Source organism: Prorops nasuta, unplaced genomic scaffold (genome assembly GCF_024137725.1).
Source record: "Prorops nasuta isolate Cenicafe-Biocafe unplaced genomic scaffold, Cenicafe_Pnas_1.2 PNAS00011, whole genome shotgun sequence".
NCBI lineage: Eukaryota > Metazoa > Arthropoda > Insecta > Hymenoptera > Bethylidae > Prorops > Prorops nasuta.
Window position 1 is genome coordinate 7,628,048 of NW_027116808.1, and position 20,183 is coordinate 7,648,230.

Sequence of the window (20,183 nt, forward strand, 5' to 3'; positions counted from 1 at the left end):
TCCTATTGACTCTATGGTTATCTGGTCGCAATTCGATTATACAAAGCTGGATACCTGAAAATCGATTATGTCATCAGCTATGTATAATCGAATCGCGACGAGATAGACAATAGATCCAATGGAGACTTTTACAGATCACAATATGGTGAATAAAAAAGGGCCTATTGACTCTATAGTTATATCGTCGCGATTCGATTATACATAGCTGGTGACATAATCGATTTTCAGGTATCCAGCTATGTATAATCGAATCGCGACGAGATAAACGATAGATCCTATGGAGAATTTTGTAGATCACACCATGGTGAATAAAAAAGTTCCTATTGACGCTAAAGTTATCTCGTCGCGATTCAATTATACATAGCTGGATACCTGAAAATCAATTGTGTCATCAGCTATGTATAATCGAATCGCGACGAGATAGCCGTAGAGTAAATAGGAACTTTTTTATTCACCATTAGGTGATCTACAAAAGTCTCCATTGGATCTATCCTCTATTTCGTCGCGATTCGATTATACATAGCTGATGACATAATCGATTTTCAGGTATCCATCTATGTATAATCGAATCGCTACGAGATAGACGATAGATCTAATGGAGACTTTTGTAGATCACATCATGGTGAATAAAAAAGTTCCTATTGACTCTATGGTTATCTCGTCGCAATTCGATTATACAAAGCTGGATACCTGAAAATCGATTTTGTCATCAGCTATGTATAATCGAATCGCGACGAGATAGACAATAGATCCAATGGAGACTTTTACAGATCACAATATGGTGAATAAAAAAGTTCCTATTGACTCTATGGTTATCTCGTCGCAATTCGATTATACAAAGCTGGATACCAGAAAATCGATTTTGTCATCAGCTATGTATAATCGAATCGCGACGAGATAGACAATAGATCCAATGGAGACTTTTACAGATCACAATATGGTGAATAAAAAATGGCCTATTGACTCTATGGTTATATCGTCGTGATTCGTATATACATAGCTGGTGGCATAATCGATTTTCAGGTATCCATCTATGTATAATCGAATCGCTACGAGATAGAAGATAGATCCAATGGAGACTTTTTGATCACATCATGGTGAATAAAAACGTTCCTATTGACTCTATGGATATCTCGTCGCAATTCGATTATACAAAGCTGGATACCTGAAAATCGATTTTGTCATCAGCTATGTATAATCGAATCGCGACGAGATAAACGATAGATCTAATGGAGACTTTTGTAGATCACATCATGGTGAATAAAAAAGTTCCTATTGACTCTATGGTTATCTCGTCGCAATTCGATTATACAAAGCTGGATACCTGAAAATCGATTTGGTCATCAGCTATGTATAATCGAATCGCGACGAGATAGACAATAGATCCAATGGAGACTTTTACAGATCACAATATGGTGAATAAAAAATGGCCTATTGACTCTATGGTTATATCGTCGCGATTCGATTATACATAGCTGGTGACATAATCGATTTTCAGGTATCCATCTATGTATAATCGAATCGCTACGAGATAGACAATAGATCCAATGGAGACTTTTACAGATCACAATATGGTGAATAAAAAAGGGCCTATTGACTCTATGGTTATATCGTCGCGATTCGATTATACATAGCTGGTGACATAATCGATTTTCAGGTATCCATCTATGTATAATCGAATCGCTACGAGATAGAAGATATATCCAATGGAGACTTTTGTAGATCACAATATGGTGAATAAAAAAGGGCCTATTGACTCTATGGTTAAATCGTCGCGATTCGATTATACAAAGCTGGATACCTGTAAATCGATTATGTCATCAGCTACGTATAATCGAATCGCTACGAGATAGACGATAGATCCAATGGAGACTTTTGTAGATCACATCATGGTGAATAAAAAAGGGCCTATTGACACTATGATTATATCGTCGCGATTCGATTATACAAAGCTGGATACCTGTAAATCGATTATGTCATCAGCTACGTATAATCGAATCGCTACGAGATAGACGATAGATCCAATGGAGACTTTTTGATCACATCATGGTGAATAAAAACGTTCCTATTGACTCTATGGATATCTCGTCGCAATTCGATTATACAAAGCTGGATACCTGAAAATCGATTTTGTCATCAGCTACGTATAATCGAATCGCTACGAGATAGACGATAGATCCAATGGAGACTTTTGTAGATCACATCATGGTGAATAAAAACGTTCCTATTGACTCTATGGTTATCTGGTCGCAATTCGATTATACAAAGCTGGATACCTGAAAATCGATTATGTCATTAGCTATGTATAATCGAATCGCGACGAGATAGACAATATATCCAATGGAGACTTTTGTAGATCACAATATCGTGAATAAAAAAGGGCCTATTGACTCCATGGTTATATCGTCGCGATTCGTATATACATAGCTGGTGACACAATCGATTTTCAGGTATCCAGCCGTGTATAATCGAATCGCGACGAGAGAGACGAGATCCAATGGAGACTTTTGTAGATCACACCATGGTGAATAAAAAAGTTCGTATTGACTCTATGGTTATCTCGTCGCGATTCGATTATACAAAGCTGGATACCTGAAAATCAATTATGTCATCAGCTATGTATAATCGAATCGCGACGAGATAGCCATAGAGTCAATAGGAACTTTTTATTCACCATTAGGTGATCTACAAAAGTCTCCATTGGATCTATCCTCTATTTCGTCGCGATTCGATTATACATAGCTGATGACATAATCGATTTTCAGGTATCCATCTATGTATAATCGAATCGCTACGAGATAGAAGATAGATCCAATGGAGACTTTTTGATCACATCATGGTGAATAAAAACGTTCCTATTGACTCTATGGATATCTCGTCGCAATTCGATTATACAAAGCTGGATACCTGAAAATCGATTTTGTCATCAGCTATGTATAATCGAATCGCGACGAGATAGACGATAGATCCAATGGAGACTTTTGTAGATCACACCATGGTGAATAAAAAAGTTCCTATTGACTCTATGGTTATCTCGCCGCAATTCGATTATACAAAGCTGGATAACTGAAAATCGATTTGGTCATCAGCTATCGAATCGCGACGAGATAGACAATAGATCCAATGGAGACTTTTACAGATCACAATATGGTGAATAAAAAATGGCCTATTGACTCTATGGTTATATCGTCGTGATTCGTATATACATAGCTGGTGACATAATCGATTTTCAGGTATCCATCTATGTATAATTGAATCGCTACGAGATAGACAATATATCCAATGGAGACTTTTACAGATCACAATATGGTGAATAAAAAAGGGCCTATTGACTCTATGGTTATATCGTCGCGATTCGATTATACATAGCTGGTGACATAATCGATTTTCAGGTATCCATCTATGTATAATCGAATCGCTACGAGATAGAAGATATATCCAATGGAGACTTTTGTAGATCACATCATGGTGAATAAAAACGTTCCTATTGACTCTATGGATATCTTGTCGCGATTCAATTATACCCTGCTGGATACCTGAAAATCGATTATGTCATCAGCTATGTATAATCGAATCGCGACGAGATAGACGATAGATCCAATGGAGACTTTTGTAAATTACAATATGGTGAATAAAAAAGTTCCTATTGACTCTATGGTTATCTCGTCGCGATTCGATTATACAAAGCTGGATACCTGTAAATCGATTATGTCATCAGCTACGTATAATCCAATCGCTACGAGATAGACGATAGATCCAATGGAGACTTTTGTAGATCACATCATGGTAAACAAAAACGTTCCTATTGACTCTATGGTTATATCGTCGCGATTCGATTATACATAGCTGGAGACATAATCGATTTTCAGGTATCCAGCTATGTATAATCGAATCGCGTCAAGATAAACGATAGATCCTATAGAGAATTTTGTAGATCACACCATGGTGAATAAAAAAGTTCCTATTGACGCTAAAGTTATCTCGTCGCGATACAATTATACATAGCTTGATGCCTGAAAATCAATTATGTCATCAGCTATGTATAATCGAATCGCGACGAGATAGCCGTAGAGTCAATAGGAACTTTTTTATTCACCATTAGGTGATCTACAAAAGTCTCCATTGGATCTATCCTTTATTTCGTCGCGATTCGATTATACATAATTGATGACATAATCGATTTTCAGGTATCCATCTATGTATAATCGAATCGCTACGAGATAGAAGATATATCCAATGGAGACTTTTGTAGATCACATCATGGTGAATAAAAACGTTCCTATTGACTCTATGGTTATCTGGTCGCAATTCGATTATACAAAGCTGGATACCTGAAAATCGATTATGTCATCAGCTATGTATAATCGAATCGCGACGAGATAGACAATAGATCCAATGGAGACTTTTACAGATCACAATATGGTGAATAAAAAAGGGCCTATTGACTCTATAGTTATATCGTCGCGATTCGATTATACATAGCTGGTGACATAATCGATTTTCAGGTATCCAGCTATGTATAATCGAATCGCGACGAGATAAACGATAGATCCTATGGAGAATTTTGTAGATCACACCATGGTGAATAAAAAAGTTCCTATTGACGCTAAAGTTATCTCGTCGCGATTCAATTATACATAGCTGGATACCTGAAAATCAATTGTGTCATCAGCTATGTATAATCGAATCGCGACGAGATAGCCGTAGAGTAAATAGGAACTTTTTTATTCACCATTAGGTGATCTACAAAAGTCTCCATTGGATCTATCCTCTATTTCGTCGCGATTCGATTATACATAGCTGATGACATAATCGATTTTCAGGTATCCATCTATGTATAATCGAATCGCTACGAGATAGACGATAGATCTAATGGAGACTTTTGTAGATCACATCATGGTGAATAAAAAAGTTCCTATTGACTCTATGGTTATCTCGTCGCAATTCGATTATACAAAGCTGGATACCTGAAAATCGATTTTGTCATCAGCTATGTATAATCGAATCGCGACGAGATAGACAATAGATCCAATGGAGACTTTTACAGATCACAATATGGTGAATAAAAAAGTTCCTATTGACTCTATGGTTATCTCGTCGCAATTCGATTATACAAAGCTGGATACCAGAAAATCGATTTTGTCATCAGCTATGTATAATCGAATCGCGACGAGATAGACAATAGATCCAATGGAGACTTTTACAGATCACAATATGGTGAATAAAAAATGGCCTATTGACTCTATGGTTATATCGTCGTGATTCGTATATACATAGCTGGTGGCATAATCGATTTTCAGGTATCCATCTATGTATAATCGAATCGCTACGAGATAGAAGATAGATCCAATGGAGACTTTTTGATCACATCATGGTGAATAAAAACGTTCCTATTGACTCTATGGATATCTCGTCGCAATTCGATTATACAAAGCTGGATACCTGAAAATCGATTTTGTCATCAGCTATGTATAATCGAATCGCGACGAGATAAACGATAGATCTAATGGAGACTTTTGTAGATCACATCATGGTGAATAAAAAAGTTCCTATTGACTCTATGGTTATCTCGTCGCAATTCGATTATACAAAGCTGGATACCTGAAAATCGATTTGGTCATCAGCTATGTATAATCGAATCGCGACGAGATAGACAATAGATCCAATGGAGACTTTTACAGATCACAATATGGTGAATAAAAAATGGCCTATTGACTCTATGGTTATATCGTCGCGATTCGATTATACATAGCTGGTGACATAATCGATTTTCAGGTATCCATCTATGTATAATCGAATCGCTACGAGATAGACAATAGATCCAATGGAGACTTTTACAGATCACAATATGGTGAATAAAAAAGGGCCTATTGACTCTATGGTTATATCGTCGCGATTCGATTATACATAGCTGGTGACATAATCGATTTTCAGGTATCCATCTATGTATAATCGAATCGCTACGAGATAGAAGATATATCCAATGGAGACTTTTGTAGATCACAATATGGTGAATAAAAAAGGGCCTATTGACTCTATGGTTATATCGTCGCGATTCGATTATACAAAGCTGGATACCTGTAAATCGATTATGTCATCAGCTACGTATAATCGAATCGCTACGAGATAGACGATAGATCCAAAGGAGACTTTTGTAGATCACATCATGGTGAATAAAAAAGGGCCTATTGACACTATGATTATATCGTCGCGATTCGATTATACAAAGCTGGATACCTGTAAATCGATTATGTCATCAGCTACGTATAATCGAATCGCTACGAGATAGACGATAGATCCAATGGAGACTTTTGTAGATCACATCATGGTGAATAAGAAAGTTCCTATTGACGCTAAAGTTATCTCGTCGCGATACAATTATACATAGCTTGATGCCTGAAAATCAATTATGTCATCAGCTATGTATAATCGAATCGCTACGAGATAGACGATAGATCCAATGGAGACTTTTTGATCACATCATGGTGAATAAAAACGTTCCTATTGACTCTATGGATATCTCGTCGCAATTCGATTATACAAAGCTGGATACCTGAAAATCGATTTTGTCATCAGCTATGTATAATCGAATCGCGACGAGATAAACGATAGATCCTATGGAGAATATTGTAGATCACACCATGGTGAATAAAAAAGTTCCTATTGACGCTAAAGTTATCTCGTCGCGATTCAATTATACATAGCTGGATACCTGAAAATCAATTGTGTCATCAGCTATGTATAATCGAATCGCGACGAGATAGCCGTAGAGTCAATAAGAACTTTTTTATTCACCATTAGGTGATCTACAAAAGTCTCCATTGGATCTATCCTCTATTTCGTCGCGATTCGATTATACATAGCTGATGACATAATCGATTTTCAGGTATCCATCTATGTATAATCGAATCGCTACGAGATAGAAGATATATCCAATGGAGACTTTTGTAGATCACATCATGGTGAATAAAAACGTTCCTATTGACTCTATGGATATCTTGTCGCGAGTCAATTATACCCTGCTGGATACCTGAAAATCGATTATGTCATCAGCTATGTATAATCGAATCGCTACGAGATAGACGATAGATCCAATGGAGACTTTTTGATCACATCATGGTGAATAAAAACGTTCCTATTGACTCTATGGATATCTCGTCGCAATTCGATTATACAAAGCTGGATACCTGAAAATCGATTTTGTCATCAGCTATGTATAATCGAATCGCGACGAGATAAACGATAGATCTAATGGAGACTTTTGTAGATCACATCATGGTGAATAAAAAAGTTCCTATTGACTCTATGGTTATCTCGTCGCAATTCGATTATACAAAGCTGGATACCTGAAAATCGATTTTGTCATCAGCTATGTATAATCGAATCGCGACGAGATAGACAATAGATCCAATGGAGACTTTTACAGATCACAATATGGTGAATAAAAAATGGCCTATTGACTCTATGGTTATATCGTCGTGATTCGTATATACATAGCTGGTGACATAATCGATTTTCAGGTATCCATCTATGTATAATCGAATCGCTACGAGATAGACAATAGATCCAATGGAGACTTTTACAGATCACAATATGGTGAATAAAAAAGGGCCTATTGACTCTATGGTTATATCGCCGCGATTCGATTATACATAGCTGGTGACATAATCGATTTTCAGGTATCCATCTATGTATAATCGAATCGCTACGGGATAGAAGATATATCCAATGGAGACTTTTGTAGATCACAATATGGTGAATAAAAAAGGGCCTATTGACTCTATGGTTATATCGTCGCGATTCGATTATACAAAGCTGGATACCTGTAAATCGATTATGTCATCAGCTACGTATAATCGAATCGCTACGTGATAGACGATAGATCCAATGGAGACTTTTGTAGATCACATCATGGTGAATAAAAAAGGGCCTATTGACTCTATGGTTATATCGTCGCGATTCGATTATACAAAGCTGGATACCTGTAAATCGATTATGTCATCAGCTACGTATAATCGAATCGCTACGAGATAGACGATAGATCCAATGGAGACTTTTGTAGATCACATCATGGTGAATAAAAACGTTCCTATTGACTCTATGGTTATCTGGTCGCAATTCGATTATACAAAGCTGGATACCTGAAAATCGATTATGTCATCAGCTATGTATAATCGAATGGCGACGAGATAGACAATATATCCAATGGAGACTTTTGTAGATCACAATATTGTGAATAAAAAAGGGCCTATTGACTCCATGGTTATATCGTCGCGATTCGTATATACATAGCTGGTGACACAATCGATTTTCAGGTATCCAGCCGTGTATAATCGAATCGCGACGAGATAGACGAGATCCAATGGAGACTTTTGTAGATCACACCATGGTGAATAAAAAAGTTCGTATTGACTCTATGGTTATCTCGTCGCGATTCGATTATACAAAGCTGGATACCTGAAAATCAATTATGTCATCAGCTATGTATAATCGAATCGCGACGAGATAGCCATAGAGTCAATAGGAACTTTTTATTCACCATTAGGTGATCTACAAAAGTCTCCATTGGATCTATCCTCTATTTCGTCGCGAATCGATTATACATAGCTGATGACAATCGTTTTTCAGGTATCCATCTATGTATAATCGAATCGCAACGAGATAGAAGATATATCCAATGGAGAATTTTGTAGATCACATCATGGTGAATAAAAACGTTCCTATTGACACTATGGTTATCTGGTCGCAATTCGATTATACAAAGCTGGATACCTGAAAATCGATTATGTCATCAGCTATGTATAATCGAATCGCGACGAGATAGCCATAGAGTCAATAGGAACTTTTTTATTCACCATTAGGTGATCTACAAAAGTCTCCATTGGATCTATCCTCTATTTCGTCGCGATTCGATTATACATAGCTGATGACAATCGTTTCTCAGGTATCCATCTATTTATAATCGAATCGCTACGAGATAGACGATAGATACAATGGAGACTTTTGTAGATCACATCATGGTGAATAAAAACGTTCCTATTGACTCTATGGTTATCTGGTCGCAATTCGATTATACAAAGCTGGATACCTGAAAATCGATTATGTCACCAGCTATGTATAATCGAATCGCTACGAGATAGACGATAGATCCAATGGAGACTTTTGTAGATCACATCATGGTGAATAAAAACGTTCCTATTGACTCTATAGATATCTTGTCGCGATTCAATTATACCCTGTTTGATACCTGAAAATCGATTATGTCATCAGCTATGTATAATCGAATCGCGACGAGATAGACGATAGATCCAATGGAGACTTTTGTAGATCACAATATCGTGAATAAAAAGGGGCCTATTGACTCCATGGTTATATCGTCGCGATTCGTATATACATAGCTGGTGACATAATCGATTTTCAGGTATCCAGCTATGTATAATCGAATCGCGACGAGATAAACGATAGATCCTATGGGGAATTTTGTAGATCACAACATGGTGAATAAAAAAGTTCCTATTGACGCTAAAGTTATCTCGTCGCGATTCAATTATACATAGCTGGATACATGAAAATCAATTGTGTCATCAGCTATGTATAATCGAATCGCGACGAGATAGCCGTAGAGTCAATAGGAACTTTTTTATTCACCATTAGGTGATCTACAAAAGTCTCCATTGGATTTATCCTCTATTTCGTCGCGATTCGATTATACATAGCTGATGACATAATCGATTTTCAGGTATCCATCTATGTATAATCGAATCGCTACGAGATAGAAGATATATCCAATGGAGACTTTTGTAGATCACATCATGGTGAATAAAAACGTTCCTATTGACTCTATGGATATCTTGTCGCGAGTCAATTATACCCTGCTGTATACCTGAAAATCGATTATGTCATCAGCTATGTATAATCGAATCGCGACGAGATAGACGATAGATCCAGTGGAGACTTTTGTAGGTCACAATATGGTGAATAAAAAATGGCCTATTGACTCTATGGTTATATCGTCGTGATTCGTATATACATAGCTGGTGACATAATCGATTTTCAGGTATCCATCTATGTATAATCGAATCGCTACGAGATAGAAGATATATCCAATGGAGACTTTTGTAGATCACATCATGGTGAATAAAAACGTTCCTATTGACTCTATGGATATCTTGTCGCGATTCAATTATACCCTGCTGGATACCTGAAAATCAATTATTTCATCAGCTATGTATAATCGAATCGCTACGAGATAGACGATAGATCCAATGGAGACTTTTTGATCACATCATGGTGAATAAAAACGTTCCTATTGACTCTATGGATATCTCGTCGCAATTCGATTATACAAAGCTGGATACCTGAAAATCGATTTTGTCATCAGCTACGTATAATCGAATCGCTACGAGATAGACGATAGATCCAATGGAGACTTTTGTAGATCACATCATGGTGAATAAAAACGTTCCTATTGACTCTATGGTTATCTGGTCGCAATTCGATTATACAAAGCTGGATACCTGAAAATCGATTATGTCATCAGCTATGTATAATCGAATCGCGACGAGATAGACAATATATCCAATGGAGACTTTTGTAGATCACAATATCGTGAATAAAAAAGGGCCTATTGACTCCATGGTTATATCGTCGCGATTCGTATATACATAGCTGGTGACACAATCGATTTTCAGGTATCCAGCCGTGTATAATCGAATCGCGACGAGAGAGACGAGATCCAATGGAGACTTTTGTAGATCACACCATGGTGAATAAAAAAGTTCGTATTGACTCTATGGTTATCTCGTCGCGATTCGATTATACAAAGCTGGATACCTGAAAATCAATTATGTCATCAGCTATGTATAATCGAATCGCGACGAGATAGCCATAGAGTCAATAGGAACTTTTTATTCACCATTAGGTGATCTACAAAGGTCTCCATTGGATCTATCCTCTATTTCGTCGCGATTCGATTATACATAGCTGATGACAATCGTTTTTCAGGTATCCATCTATGTATAATCGAATCGCAACGAGATAGAAGATATATCCAATGGAGAATTTTGTAGATCACATCATGGTGAATAAAAACGTTCCTATTGACACTATGGTTATCTGGTCGCAATTCGATTATACAAAGCTGGATACCTGAAAATCGATTATGTCATCAGCTATGTATAATGGAATCGCGACGAGATAGCCATAGAGTCAATAGGAACTTTTTTATTCACCATTAGGTGATCTACAAAAGTCTCCATTGGATCTATCCTCTATTTCGTCGCGATTCGATTATACATAGCTGATGACAATCGTTTCTCAGGTATCCATCTATTTATAATCGAATCGCTACGAGATAGACGATAGATACAATGGAGACTTTTGTAGATCACATCATGGTGAATAAAAACGTTCCTATTGACTCTATGGTTATCTGGTCGCAATTCGATTATACAAAGCTGGATACCTGAAAATCGATTATGTCATCAGCTATGTATAATCGAATCGCTACGAGATAGACGATAGATCCAATGGAGACTTTTGTAGATCTCATCATGGTGAATAAAAACGTTCCTATTGACTCTATGGTTATCTGGTCGCAATTCGATTATACAAAGCTGGATACCTGAAAATCGATTATGTCATGTGCTATGTATAATCGAATCGCTACGAGATTGACGATAGATCCAATAGAGACTTTTGTAGATCACATCATGGTGAATAAAAACGTTCCTATTGACTCTATGGTTATCTGGTCGCAATTCGATTATACAAAGCTGGATACCTGAAAATCGATTATGTCATCAGCTATGTATAATCGAATCGCTACGAGATAGACGATAGATCCAATGGAGACTTTTGTAGATCACATCATGGTGAATAAAAACGTTCCTATTGACTCTATAGATATCTTGTCGCGATTCAATTATACCCTGCTGGATACCTGAAAATCGATTATGTCATCAGCTATGTATAATCGAATCACGACGAGATAGACAATAGATACAATGGAGACTTTTGTAGATCACAATATGGTGAATAAAAAAGTGCCTATTGACTCTATGGTTATATCGTCGCGATTCGATTATACATAGCTGGAGACATAATCGATTTTCAGGTATCCAGCTATGTATAATCGAATCGCGACGAGATAGAAGATATATCGAATGGAGACTTTTGTAGATCACATCATGGTGAATAAAAACGTTCCTATTGACTCTATGGATATCTTGTCGCGATTCAATTATACCCTGCTGGATACCTGAAAATCAATTATGTCATCAGCTATGTATAATCGAATCGCGACGAGATAGAAGATATATCCAATGGAGACTTTTGTAGATCACATCATGGTGAATAAAAACGTTCCTATTGACTCTATGGATATCTTGTCGCGATTCAATTATACAAAGCTGGATACCTGAAAATCGATTTTGTCATCAGCTATGTATAATCGAATCGCGACGAGATAAACGATAGATCTAATGGAGACTTTTGTAGATCACATCATGGTGAATAAAAAAGTTCCTATTTACTCTATGGTTATCTGGTCGCAATTCGATTATACAAAGCTGGATACCTGAAAATCGATTATGTCATGAGCTATGTATAATCGAATCGCTACGAGATAGACGATAGATCCAATAGAGACTTTTGTAGATCACATCATGGTGAATAAAAACGTTCCTATTGACTCTATGGTTATCTGGTCGCAATTCGATTATACAAAGCTGGATACCTGAAAATCGATTATGTCATCAGCTATGTATAATCGAATCGCTACGAGATAGACGATAGATCCAATGGAGACTTTTGTAGATCACATCATGGTGAATAAAAACGTTCCTATTGACTCTATAGATATCTTGTCGCGATTCAATTATACCCTGCTGGATACCTGAAAATCGATTATGTCATCAGCTATGTATAATCGAATCACGACGAGATAGACAATAGATACAATGGAGACTTTTGTAGATCACAATATGGTGAATAAAAAAGTGCCTATTGACTCTATGGTTATATCGTCGCGATTCGATTATACATAGCTAGAGACATAATCGATTTTCAGGTATCCAGCTATGTATAATCGAATCGCGACGAGATAGAAGATATATCGAATGGAGACTTTTGTAGATCACATCATGGTGAATAAAAACGTTCCTATTGACTCTATGGATATCTTGTCGCGATTCAATTATACAAAGCTGGATACCTGAAAATCGATTTTGTCATCAGCTATGTATAATCGAATCGCGACGAGATAGACAATAGATCCAATGGAGACTTTTACAGATCACAATATGGTGAATAAAAAAGGGCCTATTGACTCTATGGTTATATCGTCGCGATTCGATTATACAAAGCTGGATACCTGTAAATCGATTATGTCATCAGCTATGTATAATCGAATCGCTACGAGATAGACGATAGATCCAATGGAGACTTTTGTAGATCACATCATGGTGAATAAAAACGTTCCTATTGACTCTATGGTTATCTGGTCGCAATTCGATTATACAAAGCTGGATACCTGAAAATCGATTATGTCATCAGCTATGTATAATCGAATCGCGACGAGATAGACAATAAATCCAATGGAGACTTTTGTAGATCACAATATCGTGAATAAAAAAGGGCCTATTGACTCCATGGTTATATCGTCGCGATTCGTATATACATAGCTGGTGACACAATCGATTTTCAGGTATCCAGCCGTGTATAATCGAATCGCGACGAGATAGACGAGATCCAATGGAGACTTTTGTAGATCACACCATGGTGAATAAAAAAGTTCGTATTGACTCTATGGTTATCTCGTCGCGATTCGTTTATACAAAGCTGGATACCTGAAAATCAATTATGTCATCAGCTATGTATAATCGAATCGCGACGAGATAGCCATAGAGTAACTAGGAAGTTTTTATTCACCATTAGGTGATCTATAAAAGTCTCCATTGGATCTATCCTCTATTTCGTCGCGATTCGATTATACATAGCTATTTAATTTCGAGTATAACAGCGGGTAGGCTTCAATTAACAAAACGTTCGGTAATATGAATTTTGAACAAAACTTTATTTAGCTTTAAATTACAGAGTAATCTTGCTTGTTCGGTTCCCTTCCGAAGACTGACTGACTGCTGTACTTCTCAATGTCCTTAGAGATATCCTTGTTGTTGGTTGGTCACGCTCTCTCTCTCTCACTCTCCTTGGATGTGTTGGTTTCACAATTCCTGAGGTCGCATCCTTAATAACAAGGCCTAACTATGCCTTCAAAACAAAATGGCCAAACAGCAGAACAATCCAAACATCAATTCGACCGTAACCCAGAAGTAATCCATCACACAAACAATCCTTGACCCCAAAAGCATTCACCTCTAAGACTTTAAAGAAAAACTCTGTACCGATCTCAAGAGCCCTCTCTTTACTTTAAACATCCCGCCCGCCTCGCTTTTAACTAAAACGAAATTAATGTATTTTAACTAACTAAAGTTGCAAAGCTCCGAATTTATTAAAATGATAGAATGTATCGACTAGTTTTACTGAATTACTCGTGTAATTCGTTAGATGCTGTATGACTTAATGGCAAAAGACATAATTTATTTACAGAACGATTAAATTCTGAGTTAGCTGTACAAACTCTAACTACTCTCACTAAACCATCCCTGCCTGGATGACACTTGAGAACCCGTCCCAATTCCCATTTACATGGCGGCAGTGAATCTTGCCGTAACAACACTATATCGCCTTCTTTCAGGCTTTCAGACTCTACTCTCCACATTCGCCTCTGTTGTAACTGAAGCAGATAATCATGGTGCCATATATGCCAGAACTGGTCACGCATCTGTTGTATTCTTTGCCATCGAGTTAGACGGTTCTCCTTTTCATTGAGCAAACTAGGTGCCGGAAGATTCATAACCATACCATTTGACAAAAAATGGCTGGGCGTCAAATAAGAGAAGTCTCTAATATCATCAGTAAGAGGAGCAATGGGTCGAGAGTTAAGACAAGCTGCTATTTGTAATATTAAGGTCGACATTTCTTCAAACGTTAGAACTTGGTTGTTGATCACACGTTTTAAATGAAACTTTACATTTTTCACTCCTGCCTCCCATATTCCCCCGAAATGAGGAGAACCCGGTGGAATGAACTTCCACTCTATACCTTCGACCGCGAATTGATTAATAACTGGGCTACTGTTTCGTACCTTATGAATTAGATTCCTTAGCTCCCTATTGGCTCCCTGAAAATTGGAACCGTTATCGCTAAATATTATACTGGGTAGGCCATATCTAGACACGAATCGTCGAAAGGCAGCAAGAAACGTGGCTGTAGAGTAATCCGTCACTAATTCTAAATGAATAGCCCTAGTAACTAAACAGACGAATAACGCAATCCATCCTTTATGAGTCCGTTTAGACCTTCCCACCTGAGCACGAAGGATGAAAGGTCCCGCATAATCCAAACCTACTCTGGAAAAGGGAGGAGCAGGATTGACTCGTTCTTCCGGGAGATCACCCATTTTTTGACTAACTGACGCTGCTCTGTACCTAACGCAAATTATACACTTATGTATGCATTGTTTAACTAAATTTCTAGCACCGAGAATCCAATAGGTCTCCCTTAACACACGCAACATCAATTGTATTCCCCCATGAAGAGTGCCAATGTGCACTGACTGAATGATTAGCATAGTGAGGTGATGACTCCCAAGGATTAAAGGATGCTTTACCGAATAAGTAAGATGAACATGACGCAGCCTACCGCCCGCCCTGATAAGTCCCTTTTCATCTATAAACGGATCTAAAGATGATAATTTTCCTTTAGTTAAACCGATTCCCTGACCTAATTTACTTAATTCCATAGAAAATAAACTTCTTTGTACAAAGGATACCCAAAAATATTTTGCTTCTTGAATGTATTGAACTAAAGTCAGAACGGGTAGTTTCCTAAATGTCGATACTAATCTTTTCACACTGGCCGTAAATCTAAGCAAACGAGCCCAAGAGGAGAAGCGTTCCGCTATAGATTCGACATATCCCTGTCTGGGCACAACTATAGCTGTTAGAACCTGAGACTTCATTTCTAATATAAAGTCTTCAGAAGAGACAATATCTAATGTAGGCCATCTGTTTGATTCCAAATCGAGCCAAGGTGGTCCAGCCCACCAAAGTTTGTTAGAACTCAATTCAACGACTGAACTTCCTCGGGACGCAATATCTGCGGGATTAGAATGTGTCGGTACATGTCTCCATGTTACATTAGGTAGATTTTCAGTAATCATCCAAACTCTATTGGCAACGAAAGATTTAAGTTTACTAGGGCAGGTTTGTATCCATGTCAAAACAATAGAAGAATCTGACCAGCATGTGCATCGATCGTCTTCTACTTTCAACACCTGTTTTAAATGAACTAACAACTTTGACAACAATACCGCAGCACATAGTTCAAGGCGTGGAACTGTCATTCCTTTAAGAGGAGAAACTTTGGTTTTACTTATTAACAAAGAGGTGTAGTTTCTTTCGTTATGTCTATTTCTCAAATATACAACGGCAGCATATGCCACATTGGATGCGTCCGCGAAACCGTGAAGCTCCCAAATACAACCCGATTTAGTTGTATTAACCCAACGGGGTATTTTAAGAACGGAAGCTCCACTTAGATCTTTACAAAATTCTCTCCACCAATGACTTAACTCATTAGATAATTCCTCATCCCACTCTGATCTATCCTTCCATAACTGTTGAATAAACATTTTGGCCTTTATGATAATCGGGGAGATCCACCCTAGAGGATCAAATATACTGGCTATTCTCGACAAAACTACTCTTTTAGTTATCACGGGATCATCACATGGACTTACTTCAAAAGAAAAAGAATCATCGGTCGGACACCAATCTATTCCTAAAATCTTGTTGGAATAATTGTCAAATGATTTAATAGACGATCTAACTAACAAATCTTCCGACAAATCAGACAACAATTCCTTAGAATTTGAGTCCCATTTACGCAAGCTAAATCCACCCGATTTGAACAGATCTATTAATTGATTCCGATAGGTGAAACATTCCTCCAATGAATCTGTACCAAACAAAATGTCGTTCACATAAGTATTACGTTTTACTATCTCTACAGCTTCTGGGTAATTAATGGCCTCATCCTCAGCTAACTGTAACAATACGCGCATCGCGAGATACGGAGCGGCGGCGGTTCCATACGTCACGGTTTTAAGACGATAAACATTGATCTCTGATGACTCAGATGGTCTCCAAAAAATGCATTGATATAAGGTGTCGGGGTAGGACAGAAGGATTTGTCGAAACATTTTTTCAATATCCGCGGTGATAACATATTTATGAAACCTCCATAACAAAATAACGTCAGATAAATCATTGTGTAGTTTTGGACCGGATAGCATACAATCATTGAGTGCGCGCCCATTAGTAGACCGTGCCGAAGCGTTGAAAACTACACGTATTTTGGAGGAAGAATTGGATTTTCGGATGACTGGGTGATGCGGTAAAAAATAGATTAATCTTGATTCTTCCCTTTTGTTCACCAAAGACATATGCCCAAGGTCTAAGTATTCTTGTAAGAATTGATTATATTGCCCGGCTAATTCCCTATCCCTTCTTAATCGGGTTTCTAACTTCAAATAGGCTGAGAAAGCGTTATTTCGAGACTGACCAAGTTCGACCTTGTTATTCTTAAAAGGAAGTTTAACTATATAACGACCCTTGGTATTGCGCGTAGTATTAGTTTTGAATAACTCTTCACACCGTTGATCTTCGGACGACATAAAATTCTTGTGAGGCACTTCTTCGGTCTGCCAAAACGATTGTAAACACTCATCTAATCCACCACAGGACTTGATTTGAAAGGTGTGCGATGATAAGTTTCTTTTCTCATCGTTCGCCAATCTTTCCATTCGTCCGGATAAAATCCAGCCCCACGAAGTTTCCTGGGCTATAAGCTCGTTACCAATTCCCCTCCTTACCCCTGGTCGCAGTATGGCGCTAAGTACCTCCACACCTAGGAGAACTTCGACTTGCGAATCTATTACGTCATAATCATCAGCATAATCTAAATGTGCTAAATGAGGAAAGGCTTGGAGATTAAGTCCTATCGCCGGCATATGATTAGTCACCTTTTTCAAAACGAAGGCCTCAACATAAACAGGTGGAGAATCCCCTTTTCTTCCGCGTATTCTTAATTGGACCGAAGTGCATATTCTAGTTGAATTTACAGCTCCCACTCCTTGAACCCAGATATCTACTCGTTTTCTAACGGCCCTTAATTTGTTTGCTGCATCCTCCGAAATGAAGCAGGCTTCGGAGCCTTGATCAATCAAAGCTCTAAATTCCTTCTCTAGTTGATCACTAGAAGATACGCGAATTCTAGCAGTGGCTAATAAAACACGCGACACATTTGTAATCTGGGGTACGTGTAACGACGTAACTCTCTTACTAGGACTTGCATCTAATCTCACCTCCCTATCCTCTACTGGAGCTATTTCATCCAACCTTCTTTTAAGATTGGGCTTAAAATGAAGGAGAGTGTGATGACGGCCACCACAAGACTTACAACCCTTTCTAGACGGACATTCGCCAACTCTATGACCTTCACGGAGACAATTGAAACAAACTCGCGTTTTTCTAACAATATTGTAACGCTCGGCTACTGAAGCCTCGACAAATCGTGAACAACTGTATAACCCATGTTCCTCTTTGCAAAGTGAACACGAAACCGAAGCAGCCAAGTGTGCTGTAACTATCCCTTTGCCTGGAAAGGATTTATGCGTAGTGGAATTCGTAGTTTTGGCTCTCTGATTATGAGCCGCGCAAGTCTCTACACGTTTCCAAACGAATTTCTTAAATGCTAAGTAATTTGGATCTATCGCCTGCACAGCGATGAATCGCTCCCAATCCTCAATTAACGCATTATCAAACTTCAGAGTCACTATGGCTAACAACAACTCACCCCATTGCTCCGTACGAATACCCAAATCTTCTAAAGACATCAAGTGTTCTTGTACTTCATTGAGCACTCGCTCGTACTCAACGCTATTGTTTTGATGCGTGACCGATTCGATTCTAATTAATGCCATTACGTGCGCCTGTCTTAACAGACGTGTATTGTTGTATCTATCTAATAATTCTTGCCAAGCGCGCTCGAAATTGTCATCCGAAGCAGGGAGATTTTTGAATATACCAGCTACGTTACCTACTAAACCTTGCTTTAAGTAGTATAGTTTATCAGTCTTAGACATGGATGTATTAATAACTACAGATTCGAATGAATGGCGAAATCCTAACCAATTCTCCCGTTTTCCGTCAAAAGTGGGTGGTTCTATACGACTCAAACGACTAACGGAAGTCATGGGAACAACCTCCGTATTGTCTATGCGCGATAAATTTAAGCCTTCCACATTATAGGAGGTAGATGGAAGCAATCGTTGTAGATGTAGTCTAATTTCTCGATATAACCTTCTATATGTATTAAATTCATTATTGACAAAAAGCGGCAACTTATCCCGCACTTCCGTTGACCAGCTTGCACATGCAGAGATGTAGTCCTCATTGCACACCTTACATAGTGCTTCCAAATCTCGGATCCTTAGCTCCACCTCATCCGTAGGCAGATGTTGTGAGTCTCCTTCCGAAATCTCTTCATATGTCTGCTTAATTTCTCTTAATCTTTCTTCAAGCGCAGCTATTACTCGCTCTAACGACGCCTTCTTTGTCGTCATATTGCACTGTTCTTAAATTTCCACACTGACACTTCTAATAAACTTTCACTACCCGCGACTATCCGGCTCGAAGGACCAATATTTAATTTCGAGTATAACAGCGGGTAGGCTTCAATTAACAAAACGTTCGGTAATATGAATTTTGAACAAAACTTTATTTAGCTTTAAATTACAGAGTAATCTTGCTTGTTCGGTTCCCTTCCGAAGACTGACTGACTGCTGTACTTCTCAATGTCCTTAGAGATATCCTTGTTGTTGGTTGGTCACGCTCTCCCTCTCTCACTCTCCTTGGATGTGTTGGTTTCACAATTCCTGAGGTCGCATCCTTAATAACAAGGCCTAACTATGCCTTCAAAACAAAATGGCCAAACAGCAGAACAATCCAAACATCAATTCGACCGTAACCCAGAAGTAATCCATCACACAAACAATCCTT

At 38.0% G+C, this 20,183-nt stretch overlaps 1 protein-coding gene across 1 annotated transcript; it reads right to left on the bottom strand.

Annotated features, from left to right (window-relative positions):
- Positions 1-13,997: 13,997 nt before the first annotated feature.
- On the bottom strand, positions 13,998-19,747 carry LOC136777322 (uncharacterized). Its single transcript, XM_066733490.1, has 4 exons — positions 14,550-19,747; positions 14,374-14,425; positions 14,093-14,262; positions 13,998-14,028 (listed from the first exon to the last, which is right to left on the bottom strand). Exons 1-4 carry the CDS (start codon positions 19,745-19,747, stop codon positions 13,998-14,000), a joined length of 5,451 nt encoding a protein of 1,816 aa, XP_066589587.1.
- Between the last annotated feature and the right edge of the window lie 436 nt (positions 19,748-20,183).